The sequence below is a fragment of the Humulus lupulus genome, chromosome 5 (assembly GCF_963169125.1).
Source record: "Humulus lupulus chromosome 5, drHumLupu1.1, whole genome shotgun sequence".
Classification (NCBI taxonomy): Eukaryota; Viridiplantae; Streptophyta; class Magnoliopsida; order Rosales; family Cannabaceae; genus Humulus; species Humulus lupulus.
The window spans coordinates 236238729-236261904 of NC_084797.1; the positions used below are offsets into that span (position 1 = coordinate 236238729).

General features: G+C 38.2%; 2 protein-coding genes across 2 annotated transcripts; both read right to left on the bottom strand.

Annotated features, from left to right (window-relative positions):
* Positions 1-7890: 7890 nt before the first annotated feature.
* LOC133780110 (uncharacterized) lies at positions 7891-9123 on the bottom strand. Its single transcript, XM_062219987.1, has one exon. It carries the CDS (start codon positions 9121-9123, stop codon positions 7891-7893), a length of 1233 nt encoding a protein of 410 aa, XP_062075971.1.
* Positions 9124-11086: 1963 nt separating this feature from the next.
* On the bottom strand, positions 11087-17536 carry LOC133778460 (beta-adaptin-like protein B). Its single transcript, XM_062218397.1, has 15 exons — positions 17345-17536; positions 16595-16792; positions 16314-16427; positions 15942-16192; positions 15581-15716; positions 15303-15482; positions 15066-15158; positions 14741-14952; positions 14589-14652; positions 14306-14485; positions 13872-13964; positions 12976-13403; positions 12671-12860; positions 12393-12596; positions 11087-11593 (listed from the first exon to the last, which is right to left on the bottom strand). Exons 1-15 carry the CDS (start codon positions 17429-17431, stop codon positions 11294-11296), a joined length of 2730 nt encoding a protein of 909 aa, XP_062074381.1. The 5' UTR covers positions 17432-17536; the 3' UTR covers positions 11087-11293.
* Positions 17537-23176: the final 5640 nt, after the last annotated feature.

The following is a 23176-nucleotide window of genomic DNA, read 5'->3' on the forward strand; positions in this document are numbered from 1 at the left end:
TTGAATGTTAATTTTATTATATAGAAATGAAAGAAAAAATAGATAAAATGCAACAATCAATTTTACACTTTGCATTTCGAAATTTTCATTATTCAATACTTGAAAATAAAAAAAAATGAAGTTGACTCATAGTAACCATTTGCAGAAAATATGAAAATATAGAGTATATTATGTGACCATGTGCGACCCTATGCGATCTTTATGGTCGCACATGATTTGAACAAGATATGAAAATATAAACTATACAGTGCGACTGTGTGCGACCTTATACGACCTTGTGCGACCAATTGTACAAGTTGTGAAAATATATTGTGCGACCATTTGCGTCGCACATGGTCGCATAAGGTCTTTTAGTTAAATTTTTGGTCACATAAAGTCGCTTAGTTAATAAATTTGGGCCATTTAGTTAAATTTGTAATTCATGTTATAGTTTTTATATTTATATTCTTATTATTTATATTAATTTATATATTTTTATTCATTTGGCAAATTATTATTGTAGATTCCTGGAACTGTATTAACGACAGAGCTTCCTTGTATACCCCGTGTCATTACTACTAATACAGTTGCAAAATCTAAAGTTACCATCAGATCTCCGCTGAGTGTAATAGGCCAAATAAAAGATTGGCTTTCACAGTCTGATAATGTCGTTTTTAAACATTACACCCAGTTGGGTTGTTTCTTGGACCTCGACACTCAAGGTTCTTTCCCTGGCACCTTAGCAAACCAGATAGTTTTGAGGATGGTAGATTGCCAAAAGAGGCATGAGTTATGGTTTTTTATTAATGGCAAACCTATCAGGTTTTCTCTCCAAGAGTTTGCAATAGTATCTGGATTGTACATTAGTGGCAGACCAATACTGTAATGCCCCGGAGTCCCTGTTATGGTTAACGGCTGGATTAGTAGGCCGGGAGGGCCATAATTGTTTAATTACGCCATTAAATGTGTTTATGCATGTTTATGAGAATTATATTATAATATAATGTTAATTGTATGCATGTCGACGATATATGTTGAGACCACATTATGATGTGGGTTTGTTCGAGCTATTCGACATGAAACGATCGTAGAATATTGGTTAGCGGTTTAGTCACAACAGGTTTAAGTGTCGGGACTTGGGTTGAGTCTCGAGGTGATTTTGATGATTAAAGCGTTACCGGGAGATAAAGGGTAACGGGTTGTGAATTATTGGTATTTGAGAACATTGAGAATAGCGGAAATTGGAGAGCGTTAATTATGATTAACGAGTTAGGAGGAAAGTACCAAATATGCCCTTGGGAGCCTTTAGAAAGTATTAATTGACCTAGGGGTAAAATGGACATTTCACCCCTAGGATAGATATAACCTTTGACAGCTGAAGAAAGTGGTGGAAAACAGAGTATGCAAAAGAGTTCTCCCGTACCTTCTTCTCTTCACCTTTCTTTGTGGTTTTTGAACCAACTTTGAGGATTCTAGCTTGGGAAGCAAGCCTTGGGAGTTTGGGAGTGTGTTCCACCATTGAAGACCATCATAAGCCGAGCTTTGGGTAAGTTTCTAACCATGGTTTTCTCTGGTTTGCCCTGTTCTGGTTTTATTTTGAAGCTGAGATTTCTAGGGTGAATTCATGGTTTTGTTGGGAGTTTTGGCTAGGGTTCCCATGCTTGTTATGTTTGGGGTGTGTTGGGAAGGTTTTTGGGTTCATTTGGCATCAAGAATAGGATTTGGAAGCTTGGAAATTGAGTTAGAATCGAAGGAGTTGAAGAAGGTCGGTTCAGGGGGGATTAGGTCTGGAGGTAGCGCTACAGCGCCTACCTTAGGGCGCTATAGCGCTCCTCAGGAGGCTTTCTAGCGCTTGGGAGGTTCTGAGTCTAGCGCTGTGGCGCTAGGGGTTGAGCGCTGTAGCGCTACCCTGCTCCTTCTAAGTCTCGTTTTGAGTATTTTTAAGGGGTTTTGACTTGGGGTTTCAATCCTTAAGGCCCGGGATCGAATCTACTCACTGTGTGGGCATGTTTCGAGGTCCCGAGGGTGGTGCTTAGGTTAAGACCTTATTATTATGGATTCTCAATAATTGAGGTTATAATTGGTTGTGATTAGGTAACCGCTAAGGAACTAAAAGATCGATCGTTCTCAGGGGTCGTCCTTATCATACTTCTCACTCGAACCTAAGGTAAGAAAGCAGTGTATGAATACAGTTGCACCCTATGCAGGTATAGGACATGCATGGTTTGACATTGAGGCATGTCGGTTGATATATGTGGACATGGATTGCATATTAAATGCTAGTGAACGCTGATTACCTGTTCGAGACACTGACTAGTCAGGGACCGACTCTAAAGTCGATGAACACGCATTGAATGGCTCTATGGCATTAATGCGAGACCGACCCTAAGGTCGAAGAACTTATGAGCGCTTGCCTGGTCTATGACCAGATGACTATAGCCAAGGTATATGACCCCGGTGACTGTTTGTCACATGGCTAGGGGACGTTGTCCATAGTTTCGACTCCAGGGTCGAGAGGAAGGTTATGTTGGTGACTAATCACCATGCACCTGTCCTGTTCAAACTTATGAAGGAACTTCTGATCAGCTAAGCCCTGGTGACCCTATCTTCACATGGCTAGAGGGAGCGATGCTCGTTGTTGTGATTTTCGGCTATTGTCACCTATTTGTTTGGACTGATAGTCCTGGATGGTTATTATGACCGTTGTTGACATTATGTCATATCTTATTGTGTTTTCTTGCTGGGCCTTGGCTCATGGGTGCTTTGTGGTGCAGGTAAAGGGAAAGAGAAGCTCACCCAACCCTGAGTGGAGAGCTTGGGCAATGTTGTGTACATACAGGGCCGCTTGACCGCCACGGTCAAGGAGTTCTCAGAGGGACTAGGGGTTTACCCTATTTTTGCCGCTTAGGCCGGCGGGGATTGTAAATTTGGAACTGTAGCGACTCTTTTGTATTACGAACTACTTGTAAACATTTTGAAAAGCTCATGAGCAGTTTGTTTACTTAATGAAATGTACCCTTTCCTTTTTATTGGTTTTTCACCTTAACCTGATATTAACACTTAGATCACGTTTTTAACCAAAGGACTCGGGTAGCGAGTCAAATTTCCGGTTCACCGTTCACCGTAACTGTTCTGGGGTAACCAGGGCGTTACAAATACCTGAAGAAATGAAGGTTGTTTCTTCTGAGAACAATTTAAAGAAAAAGTACTTCAATGACAAGATGTCTATTAAAATAGAGGACGTAGCTAGTGCTCTAGATAGCATACCGAAAGAATGAAGGACTAAAGACATAGTGAAGTTGTGCTTTATCTATTTGCTCGACGCATTTCTAATAATGCTAAGTCCTGGTTCAATAATAGATCTTAAATGGCTACAACTAGTGGACAAGCTAGATATATTTGAAAAATATTGTTGGGGGAAGCTGGCATGTGAGAAACTAATAGAGTAAATCACGAAAAAAGATATGAAGAATAATCCCACTGAGAAGGAGATTAAGTGGAACTTCTTTAGTTGTCCTTGGATATTTCTGGTAAATTTTTTGATTATGATTATATTTTTATTAAGTTTATTTATTTTTGGATATTTTTTATTATATTTTGAGATATGATTTTAATTATTGTTTTGTCTCTTATAGATATGGATTTGTGAAGCAATGCCAAAGTTGGGCAACATGATAGGACAAAGAATCCCAGGAAACCATATTCCTCGATGGCATGGTTGGAAAATAAATGATAAGCATAAACTCACAGTGACAAGATTATCAAAAGTAATAGAAAATGATGTTGAGGTATTTATCCACATACAAAATTATTTATTATCTTGTATTAAAAAAATATGATCAAGACAACTTATGTTAGTTTATTTTCTTTGTGTATTAATTTTTTGTGCGACATACATTAGCTCAAACTTCAAAGGAGAAGGCAGAGCTTTTTTATGAAAGACTTGGTTGCTACGAGGACAATGAAGATGACGTAATTGATCAGATTTCTTCATTTTTAGTGGGTGATGTCATTTTACGTGATCCACAGTGTTCTGCGCCACATGTGGAGCCTCTATCTTCGAATGTTTAGCCTCCATCTTTGGGTGTGGAGCCTCCATCTTCGAATATGGAGCCTTCCCAATTCACTCCAATTCCTCAAATATCATACTTGCATCCATCCTCACAGCCTCTCTCTTCTTATGATGCTCGTAGTGAGTTATTGGATTCAGTGAAGTGTTTGATAGCCGACCAAGAAAAGTTGCACAATGCAAGATATGAGGAGATTGAACGTGTAAATAAAGAAAGGCACGACGCAATAATGACAACCATCGCCGACCATGCTTACTTGAATAGAGTGAGGCATGAGAAACTATTAGAAAGATTAGGTATTTTGATTGACATCTTTCGACCTATAGCTACACAACTTTTTGGAGCTGGAGGAGAAAAGACTACAAAAGATAACCAACAAGTAAGCCTTGTCATCTATTTTTATTTATAAGAATATGCCTTGTAACTTCATGGTTGTAGGATTCACCATCTTATGCACACTTTTTTGGAGATGGATTTGTAACACCTACAGGAGAAAGGAACATGGAGGGTGGCCAAGCCTCCACATCTGTAGGAGAAAAGACTGTTGAAAATACAACATCTGATTTTCCTACACAACCTGCAGAAAATGAAGTCACCACACAGTCTCATGTGTTTGCAAATTCCTATGAGACACCGCCATCAATTATTTATGAAGGGATTACTAATGAAGAGCCTGGTGATGAGGTAGAACAAATCATTCGAGAAGGTCGACCGTTGAGGTTAAGAAAACGTGCCCCAAGCTTGAAATCACCATTCACACCGTGGTCGAGGAAACGTCGATACTCTAAGTTAGAACCTCCTATTTTTGACCCTTTTAGGCAACCTATTGAAGATGATGTGCAAGCATTCTTTAGGTGGTACAATGGCGATACAGGTGGTACAAGTTATATTCGTTGTGGCCAGATGTCACATGACAGAAGTTTTTTTAAAATATTGTTGGCAAAACAACGATATATTGATAGTGAGGTAAGCTTTATCATTCAAATATATCATAATAATTATATAATACTAATTATATTCCCATCATAATTAATAATGAATAAATGTTTTTTTGCAGCATATAGATGAAATTACCTATTTATTTAGAAAAATAATGGATAAATTTCATAATATCTTTCCAAAAGATATATGCATATTGACTGATGAGTTTGGACAACATGTGCGTGCACTATACCACGCGTCTCGACAGGAAAACAGTAATGTATGTAAAAAAATTCCAGAGCTAATGTTGTTTGTTGATGGAATCAGACAAGTTAGGGCGAGAGTTTGGTCGGACGTCAATTACTTCTATGTGCCTTGGAATGACGGTGAACAACACTGGATGTTAGTGGTAGTTGACATCCCTAACTAGACGATATGGATTTATGACTCGATTCCAAGTCACTGGATCTCTATAGAGGCCATGAAAAAATCTGTGCAACCACTTGCAGAATATTTTCCTTTTTTCAAGACAGTGGCCATTTTGAAAACTTATGTCATCAGTGCAATCGTCACTTGAATATAAAAGTAGCCCCTGTAGATACTGTTCCTCTTAACAAGAGAACGTAAGTTTTATTTTATATATTTATTTTTAAATCCAAACTTGTAGAGATAATACTAGCGTAGTTAAATTTATCTTTATAGCGGAGATTGTGGTATATGCATGCTTAAGACAATGGAAATGCACATTGTCGGTAAGTACGACAAGTCAGCTACATTGGTGCTCAACGACAACAACATAGATACATTCAGAGAGGCATATGCAGTTCAATTATATGTGGGTAGTGCGGATCCTTAGCTAGCTAGATATACATAGTTTCTCATTTTTGTATACTTTTTGTGAGAAAAGTGACATTAAAAGACCTTAATATAGTATATACGACCATCATGGTCTTTTGGGTTTTGAATTTGGACAATGCGACCCTAAAAGACCTTGAATTTGTACTAAGTGACCATCATGGTCTTTTGGAGTTCATAAGACCTTGAATTTGTACTATGCGACCACAAAAGACATTGAATTTGCACTAAGCGACCATCATGGTCTTTTGGGGTTCTTCCACCAATTTTAAAGAAGACCTTGATTTTGCACTATGCAATCATAAAAGACCTTGAATTTGCACTAAGCGACCATCATGGTCTTTTGGAGTTCAAAAGACATTGAATTTGCACTATGCGACCATAAAAAACCTTGAATTTGCACTAAGCGACCATCATGGTCTTTTGGAGTTCAAAAGACATTGAATTTGCACTATGTGACCATAAAAGACCTTGAATTTGCACTAAGTAAATATCATGGTCTTTTGGAGCTCAAAAGACATTAAATTTGCACTATGCGACCATAAAAGACCTTGAATTTGCACTAAGCGACCATCATGGTCTTTTGGAGTTCAAAAGACATTAAATTTGCACTAAGTGACCACAAAAGATATTGAATTTGCACTAAGCGACCATCATGATCTTTTGGGGTTCTTCCACCATTTTAAAGAAGACCTTGAATTTGCACTAATTAAATGAAATTCATAGATAAAATCACTTATAACATAGTAGTTAAATGGTCTTATACTTTTATATTGTAATTCAATGATGTAATTAAATAGTTACAAAGACTTATATAATGTACTTTAATGGTGAAATCACTTATATAATCTAATTATATATTATAATTAAATGATTGACTCACTTAGATAATATAATTAAATGATTACAAACAATTATATAATATACTTTAATGGTGAAATCACTTATATAATATAATTATATATTGTAATTAAATGATTGACTCACTTACATAATGTAATTAAATGATTACAAACAATTATATAATATACTTTAATGGTGAAATCACTTGTATAATATAATTATATATTGTAATTAAATGATTGACTCACTTACATAATGTAATTAAATGGTTACAAACAATTATATAATATACTTTAATGGTGAAATCACTTATATAATATAACTATATATTGTAATTAAATGATTGACTCACTTACATAATGCAATTAAATGATTACAAACAATTATATAATATTGTCGCACGTGATCGCACATGGTCACATAATCTAATTATATATTAACACACTTAGATAATGTAATTAAATTGTTAATCAGACTTATATAATGTATATAAATGATGTCATCACTTATATATTGTAATTAATTATCAAAAAATTAATTAATCAACTATGGTCACACAGGGTCACATAGACCAATATTAGGATATACTCTGAAATACACCATGGTCGCACAGGTCGTATAAACCAATATTATAATACACTAAGGTTGCACAAGGTCGCACAGGTTTTCTCAAGTTCCACATTAAGCACTTTAATTAACATAAATTTGATAGATAGATCTGAATAAAGTTTTCATAGATCAAACACAAGAAACATTAAATATAGTATTTGGAGAACTAAATAATAATAAATCACACATGAGTTGTGCTTCTAACATCTGATGACACTTGTCGACTAGGACATTTTTTTGAATTATGTCCTAATTGTCCACATGCTCCACAATTATATTTTTTCTTAGAAACTTCACCTTGGGAAGGTATGCGATTGATTTTTGGTCTTCCTTTAGTCTTGTCTTCAGGAGGTGCTATCACTTGTACTGCAATAACATCTTCAGGAATGTCGGTCCATTGTGAGTTTGGAGGAACTGGATAAATAGTTTCAGCATGTGCTAATAACCAATATTCCGACGTGTAGTATTTTGAACACATAGAATATATGAGTTCCCCAGTATTTTGGGGTTGTGCCTTTCCTGCTGCTGCTATTGCATGGATACATGGAAGGTTCTCAATATCGAAAACTTTGCATGTGCAACTCTTTGACCTTAAATTTACTATTGCATTAAGTTATCCACACATCACATTGCACTCATTCTCGTTTAACTGGAGAGTTATCAATGAACCGACTTCACCCCATCTTTTACGTAATATTTCTTCCCTCCTCGTTGTCAATGGAGTTGTCACTGCATATGCTTCCTGTCGACGTTCAAGGAACCATTGTCCCATCGTGCTTATGATAAAATCGATCATAGCAATAATAGGGTATTCTCTTGCCTTTCGCATCAAATTGTTCACTGACTCAACTATGTTAGTGGTCATGACTTCATATTGATTACCACCAAAATGTGCTCTAGACCACTTTCTGAACTTGACATCATTCTCAAGATACTTAGCGACACGTGGATATATTTTGCGAAGTTGGTTGAAGTGTTTATTAAACTCTTCGATACGGTACGCTATTGCAGCTTTCTTATACAATTTAGTCCCTACAACACTTTTGAAACAGTATTTTATATTCTGCTTTACATGCCAATAACATGCCCCATGAGAAGCCATAACATAAACATGACGAACTGCATGTTTGATACTTTGATGTCTATCAGAAATAAAACATAAGTCTGAGCTATCAGGTATCAACTCCTTCAACTTCTCTAAGAACCATGTCCATGAAGCGTTATTCTCACTGTCAACCAAACCCCATGTAATGGGGTAAGTATGATATTCACTATCTTGTGTAGTTGCTACTAATAACACACCCTTATGCTTAGTTTTGATCCAAGCCGCATCAATACCAATTACTTTCCTCATGTAAGTGAACTCTCTTATGGCCACACCTAAAGCCATAAAAAAGTACTTGAACTTATTTTCTAAATCAAGTTCAATGTGGGTAACTGTACCTGGATTTGCCCGCTTCAACATGTGACAATACGAAGGGAGCAAGGCAAAATTTTCTTTGGCCGTTCCTCTAATCAAATTTTGAGCCCATTGTTTTCCTTTCCAAGCTTTCCAATAACTAACTTGAACTTTCATTTCCTCACGCATGAATCCTGCGAGGCTTCTTGGGTTGAGTGGGTCCTTACTATTCTTAAAGTGTCCCTGTACATGAGAACCAATAACACGACTGGATGCTTGTCTATGATTGGCATTTCGGTTCATTAATGAGCAACTATGAAGACTATAGTATTGTCGAATGACAAAGAAATGTGAATCTTTCATCTTTGTAGCACAGACTCTCCATGAGCAATTTTCACTAATACAACGAACCTCCTTTATAGACTTGGTTGATTTGGTTGTTCGCATTTCAAATCTCCCATTAATGGCGATAATGCTAAGATAATAACTCAAATCATCCTTACTCACAAAGTGTTGACCTATTTTAAATCAGATTCATCATGTCTGCCACTATTTTGACTTGCTTCTCTATTAAATTGTGCAAAATTTCCCATAAATGTATCAAAATGTTGATAAGGGATAATCTGACCTCCCCCGACTACATTGTCATTCCCAATTACATCATTATTTTCTTGAACTACTTTATCACATTTCTCGAGTACATTGTTACCTCCCTCATGTACTATATCATCTGGTGTGGGATTGGAACCAATGATGTCTTCACCACTCTGCGCTATATCTTCACTCGGGACATAGCTTGGATAATTTGGAAATTGATCTATTACATGACACCCAAAATAGTTATCGTAAAAGCTTCCATTATCAAAAGCATCATCATCACAACCAAATTCAACATCATCACCAGTGAATCCATCACCATCATTGACAAGCTTCATCTTTCCTTTATCATTATTCTTTTTGACACACACATACAAAGGAATCACTTCTTTAGCTTTGTACAACTCCTTCAACAGATCATCTGCATCCGAATCACCACAAATCTTACTTGGTGCCATCTTGTTGAATGTTTCACTGGCCGCCTTATGAGTTATTTCAATTTCATATAAATTTCGATCAACACCTACTTTTCCATAGACTTTATTCACTAGTTGATGAAACTTGATACTCCGGTCAACCACAAACCCCTTGTTGCAACCAGTACCAAACCATTCCCAAATACGATTATATGTAATCTTCCACTCACCATTATAGTCCATGCATATAAAGATGTGATCCATACCTGTCATAAACTTAAATGTTCAAAATAACAAGTGTAAAATAAGAATACCACATGTGTGTATATGAAAATTACACTAAGGTCGCATATGGTCGTTTAGTATAGTTTTTCAACTACACTGAGCGACCATGTGCGACCTACATGGTCGCATAGTATAGTTTTCCATTTACACTAAGCGACCATGTGCAGCCAAAGGGTCGCACATGGTCGCATATTACAGGTCATCTTCAACCTCAAACTGAGGTTATTTTCACACCAGATTTTTATTTTTTTTCATAAAAAAACCTAAATTTATGCTTCATATTGTTATATAATTGTAAATAACAAATACTCATTCGTTAAACGTGAGATTATAGTCAATTACTAACCTTTACAATTCTTGGATGGAATTTTCACTTCTTCTTTAATGGTTTATTGATTTTCTTAAGTCAGAGATGAATATGAATATTATTGAAGAAGAAAGACTTGAGTATTGTAATGGAGATGAAGAGAAAAACTCAATGAAGATGGAGAAAACTTTAAAAAATGTGGAGAGGAAGACCTTCAAGAGAGGTCATGGTTTTTCTCCCCAAGGTTTTACTCCCGGTTTTTTTTTTTTTAAATGATAAAGAAAAATTAATTTAATGTTAATTGGATTTATTAAATTAATTATTAAGTTAAGTTTAAAAGGTGGTCATTTTGCTAATAAAAATATGTGAAAAATCATTTTGCTAATAAAAGTTTTAATTATTAATCATTTTGTCAATCAAAGCACTCTTATTACACAACATTTTAAACATATTTTTAGAATAAAACGCTCAAAATTCTTAATGCTGGATAAAATAAAATATAAAAGTCGAGCATTATTGCATCATTCATTTTCTCAAAATTTATTATTATTTTATAAAATTTTGAAAATTACCAATTTGTTTTGCTTTCTTTAACTGGAAGAGGAGGAAGAAAGTAATATACTGATAAATACGTACAAACATATAATTATAAATGTAGAGCAAAATTTTGAACTTAAAAGTAAATACAAGTGAAATTTTACATGTTCTTAATCCACAAGCTATACCATCAATTGCCATTGTCATTCTTCTTCAGAAAGTTTGGATGAGGGAAAAAAGAGTAAAAAAAAGAAAAGAAAAGGCTTAGTGACATAAAATTTGGCATACAAATATGACCAAGCAATCGAATCATATTAGGCTCAGTTTAAATGTTTAGAGTAGAAGTGGCAAAACAACAGGTAAGGTACAAAGAATAACATAAAAACACAGAGAGGAACAACCAAAACTTCAATAACCGGGGACAGATTTTACAATAGTAACTATAAGAAAAATTGGAGAACAAAAATATACAAAATCAAACCCTAAGAAGAGCCTCAATGGATTCAAAGAAAAGTGGTGCCATTTCAGGGTTTGGAGTCTTGATTGCAGACTTCACACCGGGGTTACCGACGACTGTGGTGAGTTCGATCAAGAAAGGTGATCCTTGAGGGAGTTTAGCAGAGAAGTAGAAAACATCCTGGTTTGCATGCTTGCGTTTCGCAATAAAGAACATGTTCGACGCAGCCAGCTGGTCTAGAGTTGCTTCGACCGAGCTAATCACAGCGTTAGGGAAGTCCCTTGAGACCTCATTTGAGTCCGGAAGGGATCTCCATGTCTGCAATCGGGACAGGAAATATTATGACCAAAAGACTCAAGTTTGAACATCTGAATCTCAGTACATGCAATGTGTCACACAAATCAAAGCTACAATAAGGTGATTCAAGTTGAAATGAAGTAACATCTAAGTCTGCTTCAAGACGATCTTTCAAGAACGCTGAACCTTTTTATATTTATTCAAAAATGTTATTTGAAACATGTCATATTGTTACAAATGATATTGAATCTTTAGTGAAGTATAGATTACATATTGTTACAAATAGGAACCTGAATAGACTTGAGAGAAATTTTTTGATGAGATTACTTTTGTAAGTAGTTTGTCCAGTTTGGTGGAGTCTCCTTTGTAGGAGATTGGAGTTTGTAGATTGGTTTTGTTCTGTTGATTAATGAAGTCATCATTCTTCTTGATCAAAAAAAAAAACATGTCATCTGTTTTATGTCGTATGAAGAATATTTAGGTATTTTTCAGTCCTTTACACCCAAGGTTCTTGCTAATATTTTTTTTAATGAACATTGAAAAATATACCCCTTCTCTGAGTTTTAGATCTTTCAAGACTTGGCCCCCAAAAGTGGCTTAACACATTTACATTAAAAAAACTGGGCAGATTTGGCATTTAGACTAAATTAGGAGGTTTAAAATTAAATACACAGAAAACAAGTACTTTTTCAGTTCAGAGAAGCAAAGAGTATTGTAAGAAACATGCTGAGTAAGAACAACTTTGCAAGGAATGGCATGATGTATTCACATAGCAAATGAAGTAACATAACATAAAACAGGGGATCAATATAATTTTTACCTCGAGAAAGTTTGCTCGCTCCATTCTCCCTTCCTCGGTGAAGAACACATGCAATTCGATTTTATCATTGAAATACCACACAGGTTGTTGACTGTTTTTCACAGCAACCTGCAGAAGTGAGCTGGGAGGACCTTGCGACATATTTTGGAACACAACCATTGGCAGAAGAGTCCTTACAGATGACCCAGGTTGCAATTGGGGAACCTAACAGAACACAAAATACAGTGTAAAAACTAAAGTCAAGGGATGAAAAACACAAACAGTGCCTTGATAATTACCTGCAAGGGTCCAGCAGCAGCAAGACCAAATGTATTTTTGTTGAACTGAATCATGAAACCATCAAGAGGAGTCTGTGTGTTGTTCTCAAACAATAAACTGTAAAATATTTGACCATCCCTTCGTGTCAGTTGAGCACTGATCTGCAAACCTTGACCCGTTGATGCAGGCAGTACAACAGGCAATGGAGGGCTGCAAATCATTTCCAAAAACTTAATTCAAACACGGAAGGTATAATCTATACAACAGTACAACTACTGATTTAACCACCAATAATCAGAGAGCTCATTTGTTCTACTGCACTTACCCAGCAGGAGCAGCAGGCTCATCAGAAGGGACAATGGCACTATTATCTAGGCCAATCAGATCACCAAGTAAATCTGGTACTGGGGCAGCAGGTGTTGGCTGAGTTTGTGCAGCTGGTACAGGACTTGATTGTCTGGCAGTAGCATATGGAACATTTCCAGAGCTAGTTGGTGGAGATGCAGCAGCAGCACTGTCAGTAACGTGAGCAGGAGATTCAGAATATCCTGCTTCACTTCCTTCAGCATATTCATCATCTTCGGTTCTCGGGGTTGTGGTTTTCACGCGTGTTACAAATGCTTCTGGTGGCTTATGATACACAGAAGACAATGTAGCAATGTTGGCAAGAAGTTCATCCAGAAGAGTTGGTTCAAGCTGGTTTGAATCATCAGTAATCACTGGCTTCTCTGCTAACACAACATCCTTCGCAGCCTGTCACAAAAAGTAGCTCCATAAGACATAACAAAAATGGTATCTTTGAAATCTACTGTGTTTCATGTACTCACAACACAAGACCTGTGTACAACCCATCTATTAAGTGACCCGACCAACCATCCTTTAGCAGGAACCAAACAAATTTCCAATAAATAAAAATTCCAATATCGCCCAGGGTAAGTTATTAGTTATAGTCTTATAGATTGGGTCCAACCACAAAAGATAAATCAAAACTTTGTTAAGTTCCATCATAAAATCATGTACAAGTCACCCGAGAATATATGTCAAATGTGGCATATGCATGAACCTCCAATAGCGATTGTTACCAAGACATTATCTGAAGAGATATCAGAAGCAACAAAGCTACCCCTTTCCCAGTGAAAGTGATATCATATAAAGAGAGAAATGTGATTATTGTCGGAAAAGAAAGAAAAGAAAAGATAAACATTTTTTGCTAAACCACACCTCAGGGTCAGTTGATAAGAGACGCCAATAAATGTATGCACGATCCCGCAAATCAGGGTTATCTGTCTCCACAGTTGCATTATTCAAGACAACCTGTAAACATAAATCAGCATTAAATGAAAAATATTAAAAAAATACTAAAATAATGCACAAGCTCATGTTAGCAAGATAGATTCTTCATAAGCTATATTTTCATTAATTATCAGAAACCAAAATTTTGTGAAGCTATAGTAATGAAGACCATTTCAGAACATTTAAAAAAATATCGTAGAATTCCTACATGAACTTCGAAATCTAAAGCAGCTCTATGCCTAAACTTCAATGCTGTTGTGTTACTATGAGATATGTCAATTCTAATATTTTTTTTAATAAGACTATGCTTATAACATATCTAAAGGGAGGGATCATTCAATGTCAATAATGCAAAAGCAGACCTGTATCATCTGCTGAGGACCTTCAGTTGGCTTCTTGAGAAAAAGTTTGACAGTTGCAGTCAGCAATTGCAACTGTACTTGTGCAGGCTCTTCAGGGAAACTCTCCAAAAAGCTCTCAAGCAGCTCATCAGCGTTATCAATTCTTTCAGCGTATTCACCAATTATCCAAATCATTGATGCCTAAAAGGACGTCAACAAAGAGATGAAGACCATAATGAGCAGACAATGAAGGTATTAAGATGTGGGCCTGTTCAATAACAACCAAGTGAAGCAAAATGAGTACCTTAGCTTCAGGTTCATCTAAGGTGTCCAGACTCTCACATAGTGTTGCAATGATGGATTCGTAGCTGCAAAGCAATTACAGAGAAAAAATAAAAGGTTTGATGGAAGGAAAAAAAAGCATCATTATCACATATCAGAAATAATATAACTTACGTATTTGGATATCTTCTAAAGATGTCTTTGATGACAATAATAGCCTCTTGAACCACATAGTTTACTTTAATCTTAATCAATTCAAGTAGAACACTAATGCACCGTTCAGCTGCTCTTTCTAATTTGATGGCACAACGGCCAATAGCACGAACTGCCTTTCTAACAAAATCTACATCAACTTCAGTAGCGTACTCTTTAAACTCCAATAGAACCTACAGAATCGTCATGAAAGAAAAAGGCAATATTGAATGAAACTGATTATTGAAGCATGGACAATAAATGAGTTTAATCAGAATTCTTTTACTACAACAAATGTTAAAAATACCTGATCTATATTTCGGTCAGATGCAAGCTTTATCATGATTTCTAATTTTTCCATCTTCACATAAATTGGATCATTGTACTTGCAGAAGAACACCTGGCAAAAAACTAACTAATTAGAGACAATATCTTTCTACAACAAAACAAGGAATTCAATCACAAGTAACAGATGTTTTAAAGCATATGCTACAATATTAGATATTAAAATGACGAGTTACGAATTAAGAATGATATAATTCACCTTAATTTCATGGGCAAGGATTGTAGGCCGTCTTTGTACTATAAGGTTGATGTTCCGCAATGCAACATATTGTATTTCAGGTTCAGCAGAAAGTAATGTCACAAGTGGAGGAGCCATCTTCTTGCAAAGATTTCGAACCACATCAGTACTAGTTATAAGTTCCATTTGTTGCAGTATCATCTGCAAGGAAAAAGGTAGGGAAAAATAGTTACGATACTTTATGTTGAAAGAATAACAGCACCAAAGAGGCGACACTAAACGATCAAATAAAGGATCACCTTCACAGCAGAAAGTACAACTGCACAGTTAGCATGTTGTAGTCTAGGTGTAACTCGCTCTACTATGTTCTCAGCTTCACGGGCATCTGCTGCCTTATATTTAGAAAGAGAATCCAATATAAAAACTTGACCCCACCTGCGACAATTATCATTTTCAAGTTAAACAAAATAAATAAATAAAGCAATCTCAAAGGAATAACTTGCACAGCAGGCATTGAATGCAAACTCAACACAAAAATAATATCAAAAGCTTTATACACTGGCAGAAAAGGCCTGTCGATTATGTGATATCAAAGGTATTTCCCAATGAAAAATAAATTAATAATTCATACAATTCACAAAAGAAAGAAAGTAAACTCACTCTGTGCATTCATTTAAAGCAGTAAGCAGCTTTGATAGAGTGTGACTAGTGATCTCAAAAATTGGTCTATTACTATTCTCTTGAATTTCAGCAAGAGCAGCCACAGCATTTGCTACAACCATTGGATTGTTGTCAGATATCAAATCCTTCAGAGAATCGAGAAAACCTCTATCCTCAACCAACTCAGCATTTATGTCATAAAGTTTGGCAACACATATGGCTGCTGTCTTGCGAACATAAGGATCATCATCCTGTCAACAAATGAAATTAATCAGTATGGATAACGAACTGCAAGAAAAATAAAACACTGACAAAATGACTAACCTACTATAAATAAAAAACTGCAAAAGCCTAAAACTTAATAAGTTATACCTTAAGACACCTTTGAAGGGGATCACAAAGATATTCTGTAATTTTGTCAACACGAATGCACCCCATTGTGCGAACAGCCAAAGCACGAATTAAAGGATTTGGGTCCTGTGAATCCTGCAGAAATGACCAGCTAATGTCAAGTAAAGATGGACAAAATCACTGTAGTTATATACAAACAAAATTGGCAAGGAAATCTCTTCTTTCAGTCCTTGTAACCCTTCACCCCGTGTGGATCGTCAGTATCAATATGTAGGAGACAGAAAGTTTATTAAAGGATTTACCTTAACAAATGTATTCACTGCAAGTATTGCCAAGTCAGGCTGACTTTTTGCATAATTTATGAGATACAGATAAACAAGCTTCTTCAGCTCCAAATTTTCAGTTTGCATACAATTCACTACATCCGTGAATAGTGATGAAACATCCTTCCCAACTGTCATAGCAGCAATCACCTTCTTGACGGCATCTTTTCTCTTATCCTACATGGCATAAAAAAACAATAATACTAAGATACTGAAACAATAATGACATAAACCCACTTCAAAAAAAATCGAATTACATAGTCCCAGTCGAGTTTACATGCTAGAATATTAAGATTATATATATATATACGTTCAAGGGAATTATCTTCAAAAAAAGCTAATAGATCCCAAAGATGCAAATCACAAACTTCCAGTAACTCAAGCAACCAGCAATGTCTTCTTCGCCACTAAACCAAATCAAATTCTCTAAATCTCCCAGTTCGCAATGAATTCCAACAAAAAAAACAATAAATTTTCTTTCCCAATCCCCAATAGTTTCCCAGAAACCAAACAAAACGCAGATCGTTGACACAAACTATACAACAACCCCAATCCAGAAACGATATACGCAAATGAAGCACAATTCCAACGGTGTTAATAATCAAATTAAGAAACGAATCAACAGATCTACGACCAAATCCCGCGGCGAAATCACCATAACATAATAGCAACTCAAAACCTAAGTGATACAGATCAGAGATCCACATATGTATTTATAGAGGGAGAGACCTTGTACTGGGAATTGAGCTCCTCTTTGAGCTCAGGGATTTCTCCCTTCTTGGTGGTGGAGAAGTACTTGGAATCGTGGCCGCTCATTGCTGAGGCTTGGTCGTTTTCTTCTTCTTCTTCACCTTGTCTGGGAGAGTCCTTCCGAGTCGAGAATGAAAATGAAAATATTTGCAGACACCCAAACCCAAAATCGAAGCCAACAAATAAATCGTAGTGCTCGAACCGGTTCTGGTTGACTGGAATGACCCGGATTTTCCATTTACCTAAAATTAACCGCTCTACCCAAATTTTGGAACTATTTACATTTTGACCCTAATATTTTTTTTTCATGGCATATTTGCAGTGAAAATGGTCAAATTATTATGTTTCTAGTATTTAAGTACTCCAGATATTTTTTTGTCGATGAAAGTACATTTCATTCATATTTTGTTGTAGTTGTTTATTTGCCATTAAGTCCACCACGTGATGTTAAATTTGCTTATAACTTGGGGTATTTTTGTCGCAAATATCTCATAACGTTGATACTTTTGGCGCACATATATATTAAATTAGGTACTTTCACCACAAATATTCATTTAATTTAGTACTTTCATCAAGATGTTTCAAATACACTTAACGGTTAGAACTGACGGCTTCAACAAAACATGAACAGAAGGTAATTTTCTTGGTAAAAAAATAATGGAAATACTTAAGTGCTACAAACGTAATAATTTAGATACTTTTACTGTAAATATTCTTTTTTATCATATAAAAGTGTTACACCCAGATTTCGAGACCTGAGATTGTGATCTCAAAAGCTAAACTCGTCAATTACGAGCTCAAAATATCTGAACCGCATATGCATGACCCAGATGTCGAACCCTAAAGTCAAGATGGCAACCTCGAAGACTTTTTAGCCTCGACGTTCTTTCTGAGATCGAAAGAGTTAGCATCGAAATATGCCCCGATGTCGGGTGTCTGCGGATCAAGTAGTCCGAGCCTGGCACGAGTATAACCTCGGGGTGTGACAGCCTCGGTGGTATCCACCCGCTCCGAGCTGGCCTTGGGGAAAGGTACCTAGCTCATAGCTTATCTATAGACTTTGACCGGTATGATGCTGATTGTCGCCTCGAACAACTTAGTGGGTCATCTGATGAGACGCAATCCATGCATTCAAAAGATATTTATTGTTGTAACTTCCCTACATTAAAGGAATATTAACTAGTCTGTTATATGCCCCCTGGTCTTCAGGGGACGTTTCCTTGTATATAGAAGTTACAGAATTTAATGTCATTATTTTCATTAATAAATAGGAGTATCTTCCTGAAATATGTGGGAACGAACTCTGAAAACCCTCTATAAATAGAGAGGTCATGCACATTTGGAAGGGACGGATTTTTGATATCTTGAGAGAATTTCTAGAGAATTCATCCCTGAAGGATTTCCTTAAATTTCCAAAGTCTTAATAAAATTGACTCGTGAACTAGGCAGAGTTAACTGTTGAACCACGTAAAATTCTTGTTGTTTTACTGTGTTATTCATCTGCGCCGTAGTTCCCGTTGTTTATTCGCTCTACATTTTAAGTTGACGAAAAATGGCGTCAACAGTTTAGTGCTTTCATTGAGAGCCTTAAGCAAAACAATCCCTGATTAGCTATGGTCGCGAATGATCAGAATATTCCTGAAGAAAACTATCCACGGCGCCCTGGGAAGCAGCCGATGACGAATCCTGAACCTGAAGAGAGAAGTGAGTCCTTTGATTCTCGAGGACCTCCAGCACCTCCGGCTCCTAGGGACAATGAGGACATGTACTATAATCTCGAACAGTACGTCCCCATTGTGGAACTTGAAAACCGAAAGTTAAGGAAACAGTTGGCTCAGGCCAAGAAGCGGAACGAGGAATTGGCTAGGTTAGCCGCGGAGGCGCAGGCGGCTCAGCCTCAACCTTCGCAGGAGAACCAAGCCCCACCTCTGTGGGGCGTTCATGTTCCTCCCTGCAGGCCTCGTGGGCGACCTCGGAAAAACGCTACCACAAGAAGAATGGAGCAACCTCCGCCACCGGCAGAGCAACTTGCTCTCTCGAGGCCCCGAATTAACACTCGGGCTAGGGCTCCGGTTAACTCAACTGCAGAGTTACCAGCAGAAACTGGGAATAACCGAGCCCCTGCAGAGGCTCGGACTCAGATTCCTGGTAACACACAGAATGTTACCGAGTCAGCACGGGCGAACTCGGGACCATCTAGACCTCGAAATGGGTGGCAGCCACCGTCACCCATACGATTCCCTCCGTCACCTATAAGATATCCCTCACCACCTCGAAGGAACGCTCAACCAACTCAGGGTGATGAGGAAAGGCGGGCAGGACGGAAACAGGGAAATAAATAGGCTACCAGGGAACGGAGGGGCGCCCAGCCTACGAGAAACCAAATGTCTCGGTCTCGCACTGCAAAGACGAGGCAGCATGACAGAAATCTGTCTCGGAATAATCATGCGACAAGCCTCGCTAGCGATGACTCAGGGGACACCAGATCAGTCAGCATGTATGATCGAAGACATAGAAATACTATAAACCAAAGGGACCACCCCGACCGAGTTTAACAGACGAGCTAAGAGGTTTTTCAATGTAGAAGAGGCGAGGTCAACGCTGAATATGACCTCTCAGCCCATAACTACAACGATAAACGTAAACTCTGCCTCGACCTCGATGGACCCATCAGCCTTGAAACCCCCTGCAGAAAACCTTTCAAAAAGGAAGAAGAATGAAGGGAGTAACCCCGAGGCGGAAGGGGGAAAGAAGAAGAAAGGGCAAAGATATTTCTCCGTGTACAAAGTGTACACCGAGCTCAACGAGTCTCGGGAGAATATATAGCTAGCTAACGAAAACCAGGTCCCTTTCAGGCGTCCAGACCCCATGAGAAATCAGAAGTCCAAGAGAGACTCCAGCAAGTACTGTCGATTTCACAGAGATACTGGACACACTACTGATGAATGCAGGCAGTTGAAGGACGAGATCGAAGGACTGATCTCGAGAGGATACTTCAGACAGTATGTCAGGAACCAGAATAATAATCAAGCTTCTACTAGCCAAAGGGCAGTTGCACCACCGCCTGCTCAAAACAATAATTCCCAAGCTAGAGAATAAGATAGGCCCCCTCCAATTGATGGAGAAGACGTGATAACCATCTCGGGCGGGCCTCATCTCGCATGATCGGGCAAGAATGCCCAAAAGCGATACGTAAACGAGCTAAAAACTGGGGACGGGTCTCCTTATGAACCCGAACCTAGAGCTCCAAAATACCAAAAAATTGAGTCTCAGCCAATAACCTTTACCGAGGAAGATGCGTCCCATGTTCAGTTTCCTCATAATGACCCACTGGTCATTACTCTCCAGCTCGCGAATAAGAGAGTTCACCGAGTTCTCATTGATAATGGGAGCTCAGTGAATATTCTCTATAAAGCCACCTTAGAAAAGATAGGACTCGCGCTTTGAGACCTAAAAGCTTGTGCAACGACATTGTACGATTTTTCAAGAGAGGGGATTGCCTGTATGGGGTCCATTGAACTCCCTGTAAACTTGGGAGACTATCCAGTCTCAACAACCAAGATGATGGAGTTTGTAGTAGTGGACCTGCCGTTGGCCTACAACGTGCTGCTCGGGAGACCCGCCCTAGTAGGGCTGAGGGCAGTCTCATCTGTAAGGCATTTGGCCATCAAGTTCCCGAATTCTAGTGGCATCGGGACGTTAAAGGGAGACCAGTTAGCCGGGAGGGAATGTTATAGCATTTCAATAAGGGGAAAGAAGCAGACGAGCGCACAAGCGCTCATCGTTATTCAGACTAAGGACGGGACAATCCTGGAGATAGATGAAGAAATTGATCCAAGAGTGGAGGAAAGAGCTAATCTCGAACCATTGGAAGAGCTCAAAGAAATCAGGCTCAAAGAATCAGACCCCCCGAAAATGGTAAAGGTTGGGAAAAACCTCCACGAAGAAACTAAATAACAATTAATTTTATTTTTGAAGAAGAACCAAGATGTCTTCGCGTGGTCACATTCGGACATGATAGGAATAAGTCCAAATGTGGTGAGCCATGCACTAAGTATCGATAAAAGCTTCCCGCCGAAGCAACAAAAGCGAAGACAACTGGATGAAGATAGGAAAAAGGTCCTTAAAGAGGAAGTCAACAAATTAAAAGCAAATCGATTCATCAGGGATGCTTTTTACCTCGATTGGGTAGCCAATCCGGTCCTGGTCGCGAAGCCTAATGGGACGTGGCGAACCTGCATTGATTACTTGGACCTCAATAAGGCCTGTCCTAAGGACTGTTTTCCTTTACCGCGGATTGACCAGCTCGTGGATGCCACGACAGGGCATGGACTAATGTCATTCATTGATGCCTATTCTGGATATAACCAAATTGCCATGCATGCCCCTGACCAGGAACATACTAGCTTCATAATAGATAAATGGTTATATTGTTATAACGTCATGCCATTCGGGCTCAAAAATTGTAACGCCCTGGCTACCCCAGAACAGTTACGGTGAACGGTGGACCGGAAATTTGACTCACTACCTGAGTCATTTGGTCAAAAACGTGCTCTAAGTGTAATTAACAGGTTAAGGTATAAAACCAATAAAAAGGAAATGGAGATTTTATTACAAACTGCTCTGCAGAGCTAAACAAAACATTTACAAGTGGTTCTCAGTCCAAAATGGTCATTACAGTTTTAAATTTACAATCCCGCCGACCTAAGCGGCAAAAATAGGGTAAACCCCCTAGTTCCTCTGAGAACACCTTGGCCGTGGTGGTCAAGCGGCCGCATATGTACACACCACCACATCAGCTCTCCACTCAAGGCTAGGTGAGCTTTTCTTTCCCTTTACCTGCACCACATAGCACCCATGAGCCAAGGCCCAGCAAGAAAACATAACATTTTTCAATAACATTATCAAATGATTATCATTATAATCATACTGAACATAAAGCTTTCAACAAGCAAATGAACATCACATGATTTTAGCGGGAGAGTGGCTGTTAAGTAAGCCACTAGCCTCCAAGCTCTCTTTTCTAGCGGGAGAGTGGCTGTTAAGTAAGCCACTAGCCTCCAAGCTCTGTTTATTCATCGACCCTCAGGGTCGGTCACGCATTAACGCTCCTTGAGTCATTCAATGCTAATGGTCGATTAGATCTAATCTCCGTTGGCTTGCGTGAACCACGCTAAGTCCATCCTTGACTAATAAGTCAGCGCTAAGTGACCAGTGTCCAGTATCACCGCCGAACTTGACTAATAAGTCACAGCTTCTCAGCTGACACTAACACCTTTGCCAATTCTGACTGACAAGTCAGTGCAACGTGACCAGTGCCCAGTACCACTGCCGAACCTGACTAATCAGTCACAGCTTCACAGTTGATACTAGCACCTTTGCCAAACCTGACTAATTAGTCAGTGCTATGCACAAGCGAACAACATACGCTAAGCATCCATATTAAATCTGTGTCCATATTACACAATCAACATGCCTTACAAATGTCCATGCATGTCACACTTAGGGTGCAGTTTTCTTACCTCCGGTTCGAGCAGGAACAAATAAAAGAGTGACCCTGAGAACGATCGACTTTTTGGTCCTTTAGCAGTTACCTGGTCATAACCAAATTATGGGATTCCATCAATAAAATGAATAATAAAAGATTCCCAAACCAAAACCTAACCTCCGGGACCTCAAACACTACTCAACCGGGTAGTAGGTTCAATCCCGAGGCCTTAGGCTTGAATCCCCATGCTTAAAAGCTCACTTTGCCCAAAAATGCCTTAAGGGCCGCGGCCCTCCTTGGCCATGCCGCGGCCTGCCCCTCAG

Bases quoted from the DNA above. Each gene is read 5' to 3' on its own strand.
- LOC133780110 (XM_062219987.1), bottom strand. From the start codon at position 9,123: ATGCGAACAACCAAATCAACCAAGTCTATAAAGGAGGTTCGTTGTATT.
- LOC133778460 (XM_062218397.1), bottom strand. From the start codon at position 17,431: ATGAGCGGCCACGATTCCAAGTACTTCTCCACCACCAAGAAGGGAGAA. The intron at 16,193-16,313 runs GTATAACTTATT...ATTTGTTGACAG, and splicing joins CCCTTCAAAGGTGTCTTAAG to GATGATGATCCTTATGTTCG. The intron at 14,653-14,740 runs GTAAGTTATATT...ATTGCTTTGCAG, and splicing joins TTTAGAAGATATCCAAATAC to CTACGAATCCATCATTGCAA.